The 14,394-nt window shown below is 40.8% G+C and overlaps 1 protein-coding gene across 1 annotated transcript in view; it reads right to left on the reverse strand.

The window, feature by feature from the left end:
* PTH1R (parathyroid hormone 1 receptor) overlaps positions 1-14,394 on the reverse strand; it is a 313,629-nt gene that overhangs the window by 14,556 nt on the left and 284,679 nt on the right. Inside the window, exons 11-12 of the mRNA XM_063452826.1 lie at positions 7,483-7,577; positions 4,357-4,498 (exon numbers count right to left, since the gene is read on the reverse strand). Of these exons, the coding sequence (XP_063308896.1) occupies positions 4,357-4,498; positions 7,483-7,577 (237 nt within the window). The remainder of the gene's footprint in view (positions 1-4,356; positions 4,499-7,482; positions 7,578-14,394) is intronic.

Here is a 14,394-nt window from a genome sequence, read left to right on the forward strand (position 1 = left end):
AGTCAAACCTGATACTACAGCAAAACCTGCGACTACAGCAAAACTTGCCACTACAGCCAAACCTGCTACTACAGCAAAACCTGCGACTACAGCAAAGCCTGTCACGACAGCCAAACCTGCTACTCCAGCCGAACCTGTTACAACAGCAAAACCTGCCACTACAGCCAAACCTGCTGCTACAGCAAAACCTGCCACTACAGCCAAACCTGCTGCTACAGCCGAACCTGTTACAACAGCAAAACCTGCCACTACAGCCAAACCTGCCGCTACAGCCAAACCTGCTGCTATAGTATCCCTGCATCTAAACCCCAGGCATCGGTGTGCACAACAGATTACATTATAGTATGCGCCTAGAGGACACTGTCCCATAAATGCTTCATCTCATTGAAGTGGTTATAGTCTCTGGAGTCCCCTGGCGTGTCCTTCCATTCAGCATTTAACTGATTTGAATAGTTTAATGCTAAATGAGAGTCCACAGCAGACCATCCCCTCTGTACTGCTTGGGCTAATGTGGAAGCATTCATTTGAGCAGCAATGATTGGCTGTAATTGGCTGAGAGTGTCAACTGACCACTTCCATTCACAGTGCCCATTGCTTGTATCAATCGTTATGACCAGCAGGAAATGTGTAATCTGTGCCTTAGCCATGCCTCCAGGGAGTGGGGATATGGGAAGCCAGTGACCCTCATCAGGCCTGGATTGGCCATCGGGCATACCGGGCAAATAGCATAGACCGAGGCCGGCAGGAGAGATCACAAGATCTCCCTTGTCGGCCCATGCAGAGCCGGCGCTATCCGAGCACCGGCCCTGCTCTGTGCATTTCCGGGGCCAGTGAGGGAGATCAAAGATCTCCCTCACCGGCCCACAGGCACTGATATGCGGCCACTGGCTGGGGAGGGAGGGAGGCAGGAAAGAAGCCGGGGAGCTCTAGCAGCTCCACCAGGTTCCTCTCGCAAGGTCGGAGCATTGCCGCGGTTACCACGGCAATGCTCAGATCTCGCGAGATTGAGGCTAGAGTTCACTCACCACTAAGACCACAAGGGATGGCAGCACGCCCCCCCCCCCCTCCATGGCAGCATGCCCCCCCTCCCAGGCTAAAGGTAAGAAGGGAGGGGGGGAATATAACTTTTTTTTAAAATTAAAAAAAATACATATTTAAATTTAAATAAACATATTCACACACACACAGCACACTCACACTAACAGAACCCTCACATTCACAACACCCTCAGACACACACAGCACCCTCACACACACACACATCACCCTCAGACAGAGACAGCACCCTCAGACACACTCAGCACCCTCACACACACACATATACAGCACACACACACACACAAATATATATAATATATATAAAATAACCCTCAGTGAGTTAACAGTCAAAGAAAATTAGAAACATAGAATGTGATGGCAGATAAGAACACCCTCACACACACAGTACCCCTCTTACACACACACTGCGCCCCTCTTATACACACTGCACCCTTCACACATACACACAGGACACAGCAACATACTGTGCACCTCACACATACAATACGTCCACCCAGGGCCGGTGCTTGGATTTTTAGGTACATAGGCGAAGATGCATTTTTCCGCCCCTCCCCTCCCCCCCCAAAAAAACATCTTCACCTATGTGCCTCTTAACCAGCCCCTCTCCCCTCCCTGACCATTAATGGTCCCTTCACTGTCCCTTAGTGTTCTTCTCCCCTACCCCCTCTTTTCCCTGTCTCTTGGTGTTTCTCTCCCATTCCCTCCCTGTCCCTTGGTGCACCCCACACCCCTTTAGTGGTCACACTCCCCTTCCTGGTGTGTCAGTGTGTACAGAGTGTAGCAGAGCGGAGCACGGTACAGGAGCTTCAGTTTTCTGTACCCGGCCGAACTGACAGGGAGTGCTCTCTCTGTGAGCACCTCCTGTCCGTCTGGCCAGGTACAGGAAACAGAAGCTCCTGTACCGAGCTCCGCTACACTCTGTACACACTGACAGTCACACACTCAATGACAAACACACAGACGTCACTGACAGACACAGACTCATTGATCTGACACACACTCATTCATTGACACTGACAGACCCACACTGATTGACACTCATTGACAGACACACTGATAGTCACACACAGACTCAATGACAAACATACTCTTACTGATTTGACAGACACACACTCATACACTGACAAACACACTCATCATACACTGACAGACACACTCATACACTCACATGCACACACACAGACGCACTCACACACACACGCTGTCACTCACAGACGCACACACTCTGTCACTCACAGACACATACTGTCACTCACAGACACACACTCTGTCACACACAGATGCACACACTGTCACTCACAGACACACACACTGTCACTCACAGACGCACACACTCTGTCACTCACAGACGCACACACTCTGTCACTCACAGACGCACACACTCTGTCACTCACAGACGCACACTCTGTCACTCACAGACGCACACTCTGTCACTCACAGACGCACACACTCTGTCACTCACAGACGCACACACTCTGTCACTCACAGACGCACACGCTGTCACTCACAGACGCACACGCTGTCACTCACAGACGCACACTCTGTCACTCACAGACGCACACGCTGTCACTCACAGAAGCACACACTCTGTCACTCACAGACGCACACTCTGTCACTCACAGACACACACTGTCACTCACAGACACACACTGTCACTCACAGACACACACTGTCACTCACAGACACACACTCTGTCACTCACAGACACACACTCTGTCACTCACAGACACATACACTCACACACAGACACATACACTCACACACAGACACATACACTCACACACACACACAGACACATACACTCACACACATACACTCACACACAGACACATACACTAACACACATACACTCACACACACACTCACACACATACACTCACTAATTATTTTATAAATAAATATTTTCCACCCAGCCTCCCTACCTGGAGAGCTGGTGTGGATGATGAATCCTTCCCTGGGGTCCAGTGGGGCTGCTGGGCGGCGTGCGGCTGTGCTGAGATTAGACGCGGCAAGGGAGCTCTAACCTCTCTGCTCTGCTCCCTCGCGGGCTGTCTGCTGATGCCGCGGGAGCCGGAATATGACGTCAGCAGCAGACAGGCAGCGCGCGATGGAGCAGAGCAGAGAGGTTAGAGCTCCCTCGCCGCGTCTGATTACAGCACAGCCGCACGCAGCACCGGGGGCCGAGATGGTGGCCCGGCAGGAGGGAGAGCTTCCCTCCTGCCGGTCACTGAAATCTTGCGCCCCCAGAGCCCGTGCGCCCTAAGGCGGCCGCCTGTGCCGCCTTATGGACGCGCCGGCCCTGCGTCCACCCCTCACATTGCACCACACACTTTACACACTAGATCCTTCTCAGGGGGCTGCTGTGATTGAAAAATGCCTGGGCCAAATTTTTCCCCTGACCCTCATTCAGCGTTAAACTGCTTGAAAATGGTTTAACACTCTGTGAAGGGACAGCAGCAGGGGACTCCACGCACTATAACCACTTCAATGAGATCAAATGGTTAATGTTCCTACAGCGTCCTTTTAATGTAACTCTTATTGAAAAAGTACTTATTCAAAAATATGCACATTTACTATAGTAATAATCAGTATTGTAATAATCAGTATAGTAATAATCAGTATAGTAATAATAGTAATAATCAGTATAGTGATAATCAGTATAGTAATAATCAGTATAGTAATAATCAGTATAGTAATAATAGTAATAATCAGTATAATAATAATAGTAATAATCAGTATAGTAATAATCAGTATAGTAATAATCAGTACAGTAATAATAGTAATAATCAGGCATACACAGAGCTACACATTTCCTACTAACACATGACACGCATACCAACTCACATATAATGCCCACAAAGACCTAGAACAGGGGGCTGAGCGGTAATTTGGCCCTGCTATGGAATCTCAAGAGAAAAGTTGCCAGTGGCTAAACTCTTTCTAAAACAATGTTGCTATTAGCACCTTTACACGTGATAGTGCGAAGGTCACATAGTCCTGTAAGTTTGTAAAAATCTTTTGCTTTAGGCAATAACCTTTAACTACAGATATTACTATAATTTAAATTCAATGTGCATTCTATAACTATCATTTACAACTTCAAAAATGAAAATAAAAATTTGACTCAAAGCTAGCTGATCTCATCGATAAAAAAGCACTTTATAGCTGGCACCTTAGACGTATTCATTTCTGAATTGAGCCAAGATTATTATTTTGTTTACAATACATTTCTTTCTATATAAGCAAACGTCAGGTAAATAGCAATAAAAGTAACATTTAGTAGAAGAAAAAGAGATACCTGGAAAGAGTTAAACAGCATTTCATAATGCATTTGAATGTGCCACAAGGTTCCCGACACTTCGGTATAAGGCAGCGCCATAAATACTATATAGTGTACTCCGAAAAGTGGCATCAGTACTAGGGTTGATTTCAGCAGCTTCCTGTGGGTAAACACAGACAGGCAGCGATGTACAGATAGGAAAATAAAAATACATTATGGCACAGGTCCTAGCATCACAATGCCGCAGAATTTGTAAATATGATTTTATGTATGGAAAACATGATGTTCATAAAGGGGCTTTTTCTCTATCCTTGATGTTAATTTGTAAATGTTGTATCAATGAGGATAAACCTGGGACCTTCACAGAAACAGTTTACTGGCCACATTAACCAATGCCGTCAAACAGAGTTGACTCAGAATACAGGCCTGACATGTAAATGATTTGTCTGTCATTTGGGGAATAGGATTTTGCAATGGTTCCTTTATTACTTCACTGTCTGTGTCCTGGCTCGAACACACTTTACCGTTCCTGCAATGAACAAGCTGAATTCAGCTCATTTTAACTGGCCCTTTCCATATTCCACTATCCTGTCCATCACGGTTTCTGTACTGGCTGTGATGGGAACAGACAGAGCTCTGGAAACACATACAGTCACATCACGCAGTCGGAATATAAGAGCCTGAACTTTGTGTTAAAGGGTTAATCTAGGCCATCAATACCACTGCAGTCTGCTGTAATAATCATGATGTCAATGGTGTCAGCCATTCGTTTTCTGAGAGTATGAGCTGACCGCCCCAAGCCAAGGAATGTAACTATGTAACAAATAATCAAGATAGATGTGACGGTAGTCACCATCACTGTGGGCTTAGGACGGAGCCTTTATGAAGGTCCCCAGATTGCTCTTATGTGTTAATCACCCCGAGCCCATTATAGGTACAGGGTGTGTATAATGTATTTGGTTGTTAGTTATTGTTCTCCCCATTTTCCAGAAGGGCATTGTCCCATTGTTCCAGAGACACTTCCAGGCTACTTCAAATGGGCTGCTCTGCCTCCACTTAAATCTCCCATGTGGTCCTCAGCCCTTGTTATTGTCTGTCCCAGTCCTGCCTTGTAAACACAGTAATTTAGTCACACTAACGTACAGCAGAACGGAAGCCAATTTGGTTATTGTGTGATTGTTAAAGAGTTATTGTGTAACACTTCTTGGTGTCCCACAGTTAATTCACTTATGGTGACGTAAACTAGGTATGTCCTGGACACCAAGACTCTGAGGAGGGACTTACATTGTTTAACTGATGACTTCCTGCGGTGAATGTGCCTATATGTACTTGTGTTGTGTTCAATAAAGTCAGTTCTACTTCACCCTTAACTAAGTCTCGGCTAGTATTTGGGTGAGACTGCTATACAGCTATATCACTGTATCCTGAGCCAGGCTGGAAAAGCTCCACAAAGACCCCAGTCGAGTTGCGGCGACTGGGGCAGAAGCGTTCCAGGTTATCCCCTGTGGCTGCTAGGGGGAAAGATTGGTGAAGTTATCCAGCCATGGGTAGCATAGAGATCTACAATAAACTAAAAAAAATTCTAAAACTGTAATTATCATCAATGACAAACCGGTTTTACATGTATGTGCAGGTATTTAGAACCTAAATTAAATGTAATATTTTAAATACTAAATAATAAATATCTAGATTAACCAATCAGCAGATTGCGTAGCAATTAATACGGCGTTGAAATTAAAAAACAAAGCAAACTCTTTAATTCTTAACTGACATCTTATATATCAATTCTTATACAGTGTTCTTATATAAATTAAAAAAAAACAAATAAATTAGATGGCCACCCAAATGGGAAAATCACACAAAATATTGTGGTCATATTAGAGAAACACAAATATAATAAATTAACATTTTGTCCATGTCATCAAAAGTGCTTTCTCTAGTAAATGCGTCACCCGAGAGATATCAGGACTATGGGAAAAAATAAATAAAAAAAAACACAGCCAATTAGTCAGATACACTTAAAATGAAGAAAGGCAAAACTTGGTTCATATCCAATAAAAAAAAAATATAATTCAGCAGTAAATAATGGCTCCATGCTGTAAGGAAGTATGTATCCGATCTCAATTAATACTCCATCCAGCTGAGAGATGAGTCTTCTAAGATCCGGGTCTGGGTGTTAGCAACCAGGGGGTTACAACATTTAAACACTCAATAAAAAAAAAGGGAAAGTGAGTCATTTAACCCTTGAGGATCCTCGGGTTGAGAAAACAACACAGGAACCATATGTCAAAATGTAGTAAATGAGTAAACCCACCGAATATTCAGAATATTAATCTATTAACCTATAGACTAGTCTATTGCTTTACTACATTCGCAAGAATAGCAAACTTCCCTGTGTCCTGATTTACGCTGGACAGTCCTGGTTTGGGACTTCTGTCCCACTCTTCAAAACAGACTGAATTACCACAATTAACTTTCTTTCACTTGTGTGACCTGTTTAAAGGGGGATGCACACCGGGTTATTTTATGTGTCATTTCAGCTTTGTGTGTGACTGACAGAGTCATACCATCCTGAATACTTAGAGATAGGATTATAATAGGGATGCAGTTATATTTTAATACAGTTCATGCCGGAAACGTACACAGCTTAATGGCATGAAACATGTAACATGCATGTGGAGTGACTGAGAGTGTTGCCAATTTATGCGTGTGCAGTTACCTTTATTCACAACAGTAACACTGGTCAGGAGAGTGAGCCACTGGGTCTTAAGCTCTGTTGTTGGGGCAGTCCTGATTAAATTGAGACACTTGGCATGTGTGTTATGATATATCATGTGTGTGCATTGATGTGACAATTAAGTGTTCCGTTCAGAATATCAGTGGAAAATTGATTTACTGGCATTATTTTAACATAAACACATACGATATGTCCCAGTGGGACAAAATAAACACATACAATATGGCTCAGTGAGACAATCGTGCAGTGAAATGGATATCGGAGTGTAAAACACATAAATCATTAACCAACATAGAGCTCGAGCAGACCCTTTGGCATACAAAATCTATTTTCATGTTAAATACCTTTTCTTTGGTAATATTACTGCTGTTTACGTGTGCAAAACTGTATGTGATATGTAAGCTCACCTGTACTGTTGCCGAGCATCGCATCTCCCTGCGTTCGTCTCCCTTAGTTTTGTCGCTAGAACACGTACAATATTTAAAAAAAGACCAAAATTTACCTAAAAGGGAAATAAAAAAGTTTTTTTTTTAAATCTTAATAAAGATATTCATGACAAAGAACTGTACCTCTCAGCACATATTTTAGTACAATCAACCAAAGAACAGTAAGTAGCCAACATTGGGATTATTCCATTTCTTTTACAAGATCAAGGCACATTTTTTTTTGTTTGAGGAATGTGCCTTAATGCACTCAAAGAAAAGAATTGAGGCACATTTTGGAAGAAATGGGAAGAGATCTGTTGGTTTTTGTCCCTTTCTATACAGTAGCAACTTTTATTAGATTACTAAAAAGTTTAATTCATGTTTTTTTCATAAACAAACCATTACCAGATCTAGTTGCACCAATTGTTATATAGTATTGCAACTATAATTTAATGAGCTCAGGAAGAATGGACAGAAGGAACATCTTTGCCTATGGTTGGTGATGTTAATTACTGGATTATATCAGTTAATTTCCACCCACCTGCTCTATACGTCCACAGTACTGTCTGTGTGAATGATGTGTGTACCTTAACGTATCAAATAACCCATATAAAACGCATACATTCAAAAAATCATCTGTAAATGCAGGAATAATATACACAGGATATACTTGTTTGTTTGGGCAAATTCTCCTGGATTTCCTCCCAAGCTAAAGCAATTATCCCAGAGGAATAAGGCAGTGTTAGTTTATCATTTCAAACTTGTTTAATTCCGCTTGTTATTAAAACACAAGAAATGCAATGTTTGTTTACAAATATCTAAGTTCATTCTGAATCTCATTAGAAGCTGTGGAAGTAAATAAAATACCATAATCCGCCAAACGTATCCTATTAACGGTAAACTCAGAACAACAAGGTAACAGGCAACAAGAACAGCCATTCTGTATTTATAACGGACATTATTTATTGTACTCTGAGCTTAAAAGCAGAAGGGTTCAAAAGGCTTTCCAGCTTTGTAAAAGGTAAAGACATTAAAAATAAAGATTTAAACTCATACACGAAGGTACACGAAGGCCCAAATGTTCATTATCTCTAAGGAAACAATGTACCATCCATAAAGGTTCTACGCACTTCACAGGGTACACAAAGTTCACAAGTGTGAAAAGTACATTGACTTAATTCTGGGGAAGAAATTGACCTCGCTGGGCTATTTTATGATTCTGTAAGTAAAGTGTCATTCATTCTTCTAGAACAAAGTTTGATCGTACCTAATAAAGAAATGAAAGAGAAAATTTGTTTGGGTGATATGGCAATCTTTCACTGCCGAGCGTGATAGCTAGACGCATCGTAAAAAATGACATATATATTCAAGCAGAGGGAATTCTCTGATTGGGAAATGCAATATCTGAGCTTGGGTAACAGTGCGCAGTGCCCTCTCATTGTATAATCACCACATTGTGTGTATTATCACATCCTTCGTGCATTTTGAATCATTTGTGGCTAATTGGTATGCTTTAGAAACTAATTGGTATGCTTTAGAAACTTTAATATTATTTAATTAAGAGATCCCCCATTGTGAATGAAAATTTACATTTATTTTGAAGATATAGAAATAAAAAAAAAAAATTACAATATTTTATGCCGAACATACACTTAAGAGGATAAGTAAAAGAGTAAAAGAGAGTAGGCTGCTTAAATGATAGTATTCCCCTTTTAACTCTCCTACTCTCCCCTGCCATGTTTATATTTTGTGTTAAATAAATACTATATACTTCCCTATATACTGTTTTTTAAAGGACAGCCGTCACAACGTTTTATTATTGCTTTATTATCATGTTTCATTATTGCTGAAAGCAAACATTCCTTGTGCTCGGCCATTTTGTATATTATAAGAGGAGTAAAGATGGACGCCCCCACAGAACAAGGTAAGCAATGAGATTAGCAGAAACTCAAAAAGGAACCTACACACAAGCACTAAAAAGATATACACAAAGATTATAACAATCATAATATTTTATTTTACATAATAACAACATAAAAGCACATTTCCAGTTAAGAATGATCATTTTTGGTGACGCCACCATTTCATTTCCCATTCTTTTTCATTCCCAATTCAGATAGGAGCAAGTTAGACCAAGCGGAAGATTTACGAGATGTTCCACCTCTGTGTGTTCTCCGTTTACATTAATAGTTTACTGTCCGTTTGGAGTGTGTTCCAATGAGACTCAATACACTATTTTCTTGATAAAATTGTAGCAAACGGAAACACACCTTGCTTTATTCACGGTAAAACTTAGCTTTAATTCCATTTCGGGACCCAACCGAGCATTATGTGACTTGCTTAGTTAAAAGTCAGTGTTGTTTATGATGCATCGAATAACTCGATTGATATTGGACTTGGATCACAGACTATCTTTCTTATTGGACAAGTAGAAATTTCTTCAAACTTACATCTTTGTTAGGAAGACCCAGTTCTGATGTTCCTGACCTCCAGGATGGACTCGTTAGTGGAAACTATTTTATTAGTTGTGTGTGATTTGTCTGTAGCTGTCACCAACCTTCTAGGGATTAATGCCTTTTTCAGAGAATAGCTCAGAAGGTTCTCTAAATTTAATCATGATTTATACCAGTGACATATCCGTGTTCCAATCAAGATTCTCCAATTTACTTCCACCTGAGAAGTGTGAGTCCCCTTACTTCTTCTAATCCTTCGTAGAGATGGTGAGCAGTTGTATTACTGGTGATTATTATTATAATTACTATAATTATTAGGGTATTAGATGGAGTACCTGACATGTTACATCCACCATGGGTTTATTTGCTTATTGATAAAACCCATGTAGACCTTCACGATCCATTATTTTAGACAATTAGTTCTCTGTTCCAAACACCATTGTAGCAGTTTTATCAGAATTTAGGATCAATTTGTTTTTAGAAATCTTTCTGTGTTGGCTGTTATTAATTAATTAGTTTATTTTATTTTTACATATTTACTATATACAGGTCAAAAACCATACATTCCGAAACCAGCAGAACTTGATGTTTAGTAATTTGATCAGATAATCACAAGTGGTATTGAACCAACTTTTTCAAAATCTGCCCCAACATTTGTGTTCATTGGATTTAAAGAGCCGTTTTTATTTATTACAATTGGGTTGTTGATAAATATACCCAAACTGCTGCTATTTTGTTTAGCAATTCCGTGTATTTTTGCAAATGTAAATAAACTGAATATGTCGATTTAGGAGAAAGGAGATAACTTTTTAATTTTTTCACCAGATCTATTAAGTTTCATGAGCAATAGCTATTCAATCTTTAGTGATTAACATTAATAGATATTTTTTAATGTATGGCCATTTTATTGCAGTAAGTCTTATACAATGTGTTTGTTTTTACTTTTCTAAAGTGACAATTTAGAATACTGACAATTTTCTGAAAAAAAAAAAATGTACCAACTACAAACCGCCTGGTCGCTGTATATTCTAATACCGTTGTCTAACAAGCAAGACATGAGAGAAACACAAAGTGATTTGGCACGAGTCAAAAGTTTGCCTTTAATAATTTAATTGCTGGTCTTTGCTTTCTCGATTTCAATATTCATCACACGGAACGCTGTGTCCACCTGTTAAGTTGTTTTTTGTCTACACAGAACGCTGTGCCCACTCAGCATCATACAGGGGGTTTTGCTCTGTTGACAAATTATTCTCTGTGAATCTCCGCATGAAGACATGTGAAGGCTGTTAAAAGGAATTAGATTGTAACTGCCAGATCAGTAAGCTGTAGATCTTATCCGTGATTCCTTGTAATTTAACCGTGACTGACCATCGATACATAAGATCATTAACTAATTAAAACCCATTCATGTGATGAACTTACATTCCCGAGGCAGCTTCTAAAACAATTATTGTCTTTAGAAACAGAAGGAGTCAACAGGAAAGCAATACAGACTTGAACAAATATAATGAAAGAAAATTATTCCCCAAAATGAATTATACCTAACACTGGGAAAATATGCTAATCGGTGGACCGCGGTGGGCCGAGGCTGGCTGCGGAGATTATAGGATCTGGGCCAACGCTCAGCAAGCACGTCCCAGAGAAGAAAATTCGTTCTTTCCTGGGCCGGTGGGAAGATCAAAAATCACTATTTTAAATTTTTATTTATTCATTCATCCTTTATAGAAATATTTGGGGAATTTAAAGCTTTAGACAATGTACAGTGTCCTTTATCTCACAATATTTCACACAGGATGAACTGCACCACCGAAACTGGCAGAAAAGACAAAACTTAAATAAGTACCTTACATTGAACCAGTCAGGCACATGCTAGGTTTGCCTAAATTGCACCATTATATATTGAATACTTCATATATCACATGTATTCATGTACATTTTCGAGATTTACTCCTTGTCTTCCATTGTGTTGCTCTTCGTGTAACATCCACCACTGGTCCTCTCCTCGCTCCTCCTGCGGTCTTCGTGGTTTGCCCTGTTTCTGTGGGGACACTTCCCCAAGATGGGCAAATCTGATCCGTGATGGCAGCAGTGACAAATAGGGAGCTATCATAACAACCGTGGTGGTTGCTAGGCATGGAGAGCAGATGGACCACTCGTGGGAGCTATTTTCTGCTCTGACTGACGGCTGAGAGAAATTTTAAATAAATTATTATTATTCTCCCAATCTCAATGACGTGGTCTGGGTGCGGTGGTCTGGGTGTAGTTGTCCTGTCACTTTAACCAAAGCAATGTCAAACTTTGCAGCTTTGTATATTGTATATTGTACATGGTTGTACATGGTTAGATTCACCTCTAGTGACTGTCCTCCCAATAGCCACCATAGGCACTTCCTCCTCCAGAGGAGTGGCACTCTGTCCTGGAATCAGATGCTACTCACAGCAGTATTTGATTGGAGGACTGCAGTGTTATGACGCACATGTGTATCTCCAATCTATGGCTTCTCCATGAGATCACAGCAGCCATGCTGATGTCTTCAGTAGTGGTGCAGGTGGGTGCAGCAGAGGAAGGAGGTAAGTAATCTTCATTTAACTTTAATATTTAATGCTAAAGGGGTGTGAACAGAAGGGAAACTATAATCCCAAAATAATGATTGCTATTTACAGGACTATAGGTTGTGTGATGGGTATTAAACAGACACTCTAAGCACCAGAAACAATACAGCTTAATGTAGTGGATCTGTCCTTGCAGATTTGTAAACACTGCTGTTTCCTGAGAAAAGGCAGCTTACATTTGTCCTGAAGGCCACCTCCAGTGGCTGCCACCCAGACAATCAATCAGTCACTCAGACAGCGACTAGTGTCCCTTCCTGATGCAGTTCTTAAATCCTTGCAGAACCGGCATTCAGTGTCTTCACGCCCAGCAGAGAGACGCCAAGCGTTTATCTGTAACGGTGACCTCAGCCGTTAGAGAGTGTTAACCGCAGAGAGTCAGGTGCACCGAGGGACTGTAACACTAGTTTAGTTGTTACATAATCTAAAATACTCTAATACTAGCAATACATTCATGAGTTCCTAACGTTAATGTTAGCAGAACCTGTATTTAAAGTGAATTCAAAGTGAATTACAAATTTAAGGCCACAGTAGCCGAGCTGATAGCATAACGGAGAATTCTTCCAGTTTGATTATGTTCCCCTTAAATGTGAAATTCTTTGAAATCTCCCTCCAGTTAATAGCCTTGTTAATGATTATCAGTAAACACAGGTGATGATGCCCATTATTTGTCCTTCGTTTTCTGTGCTTATGGGATGATGGTGCTCCTATCTCAGTATAGGTCTGGGATAACATGGCTGTCTGCTGAGTTTAACGATAACGGATATCAAAGCCAATCTGTAAACTGCCCGGCGTAGTCTACCAGATGAAATCTCAGAAATAAAGCTGGTGTCACAAAAATAGATTCATGGTCAGGTTTATAGGCGTGTTTATAGCTACTCCTGCTTCATATAAAAAAGAAACAGATGTTCCTTCGTTAAGAAAGACAGTAAACGTTTAATCACAATCCTTGCATGACAACTACCTGTGCCATCTTAGGTATTTCTGGACTGCAATTCTCATGATGGACAGCCGGCCAAATAATCGATTTGTCTATCTTTTTTGTTCTAAGGTAGAGATTTTTCAATCTCTATGGCACATAACAATCTAATTTAACGTTAAATGTGATAGACAATGTTTCAAAAACTGACAGGCGAGGGTTGGCGTAAGGAAGTAAATTATTGTCAGGGGAAGCTACTCCAAAAATGGATTTTAACAGTGTGTGTATCTCAGTGCTACGTCAGTGATATAAATCTCCAGCGGAGTACCAGATCTCCGTTATGACGTTAGTTCATATTTAATAGCTTCAACAACGCAAACTGAAAAATTAATATGTTGTAAAAAGCCCAGGCCAATAAATCACTTGTGGCAGTGTTAGACCATCTGAAAAGTGAAAAAGTCTTAAAGGGACACTATAGTCACCAGAACAACTACAGCTTATTGAATTTGTTCTGGTGAGTAGAATCATTCCCTTCAGGCTTTTTGCTATTAACACGGTCTTTTCAGAGAAAATGCAGTGTTTACATTACAGCCTAGTGATAACTTCACTGGCCACTCCTCAGATGGCTGTTAGAGATCCTTCCTGGGTCATGGCTGCCTAAAATGCATCCAAACATTCAGTGTCTCCACCCTCTGCATGCAGACACTGAACTTCCCTCATAGAGATTTATTGATTCAATTCATATTTGAATTGTGCTGGCTCTGCCTCTTTGTCAGTCTCAGCCAATCCTATGGGGAAGCTTGTGATTGGATCAGGCTACCACTTCTGATGATGTCAGCAGGCAGTGGGCAGGTCTAAAGGAAACAGGGACAAAGCTAGGAGCTTCAGGCTTGAATACAGTAAGATTTTGCTA

The sequence above is a fragment of the Pelobates fuscus genome, chromosome 4 (assembly GCF_036172605.1).
Source record: "Pelobates fuscus isolate aPelFus1 chromosome 4, aPelFus1.pri, whole genome shotgun sequence".
NCBI classification, from domain to species: Eukaryota; Metazoa; Chordata; class Amphibia; order Anura; family Pelobatidae; genus Pelobates; species Pelobates fuscus.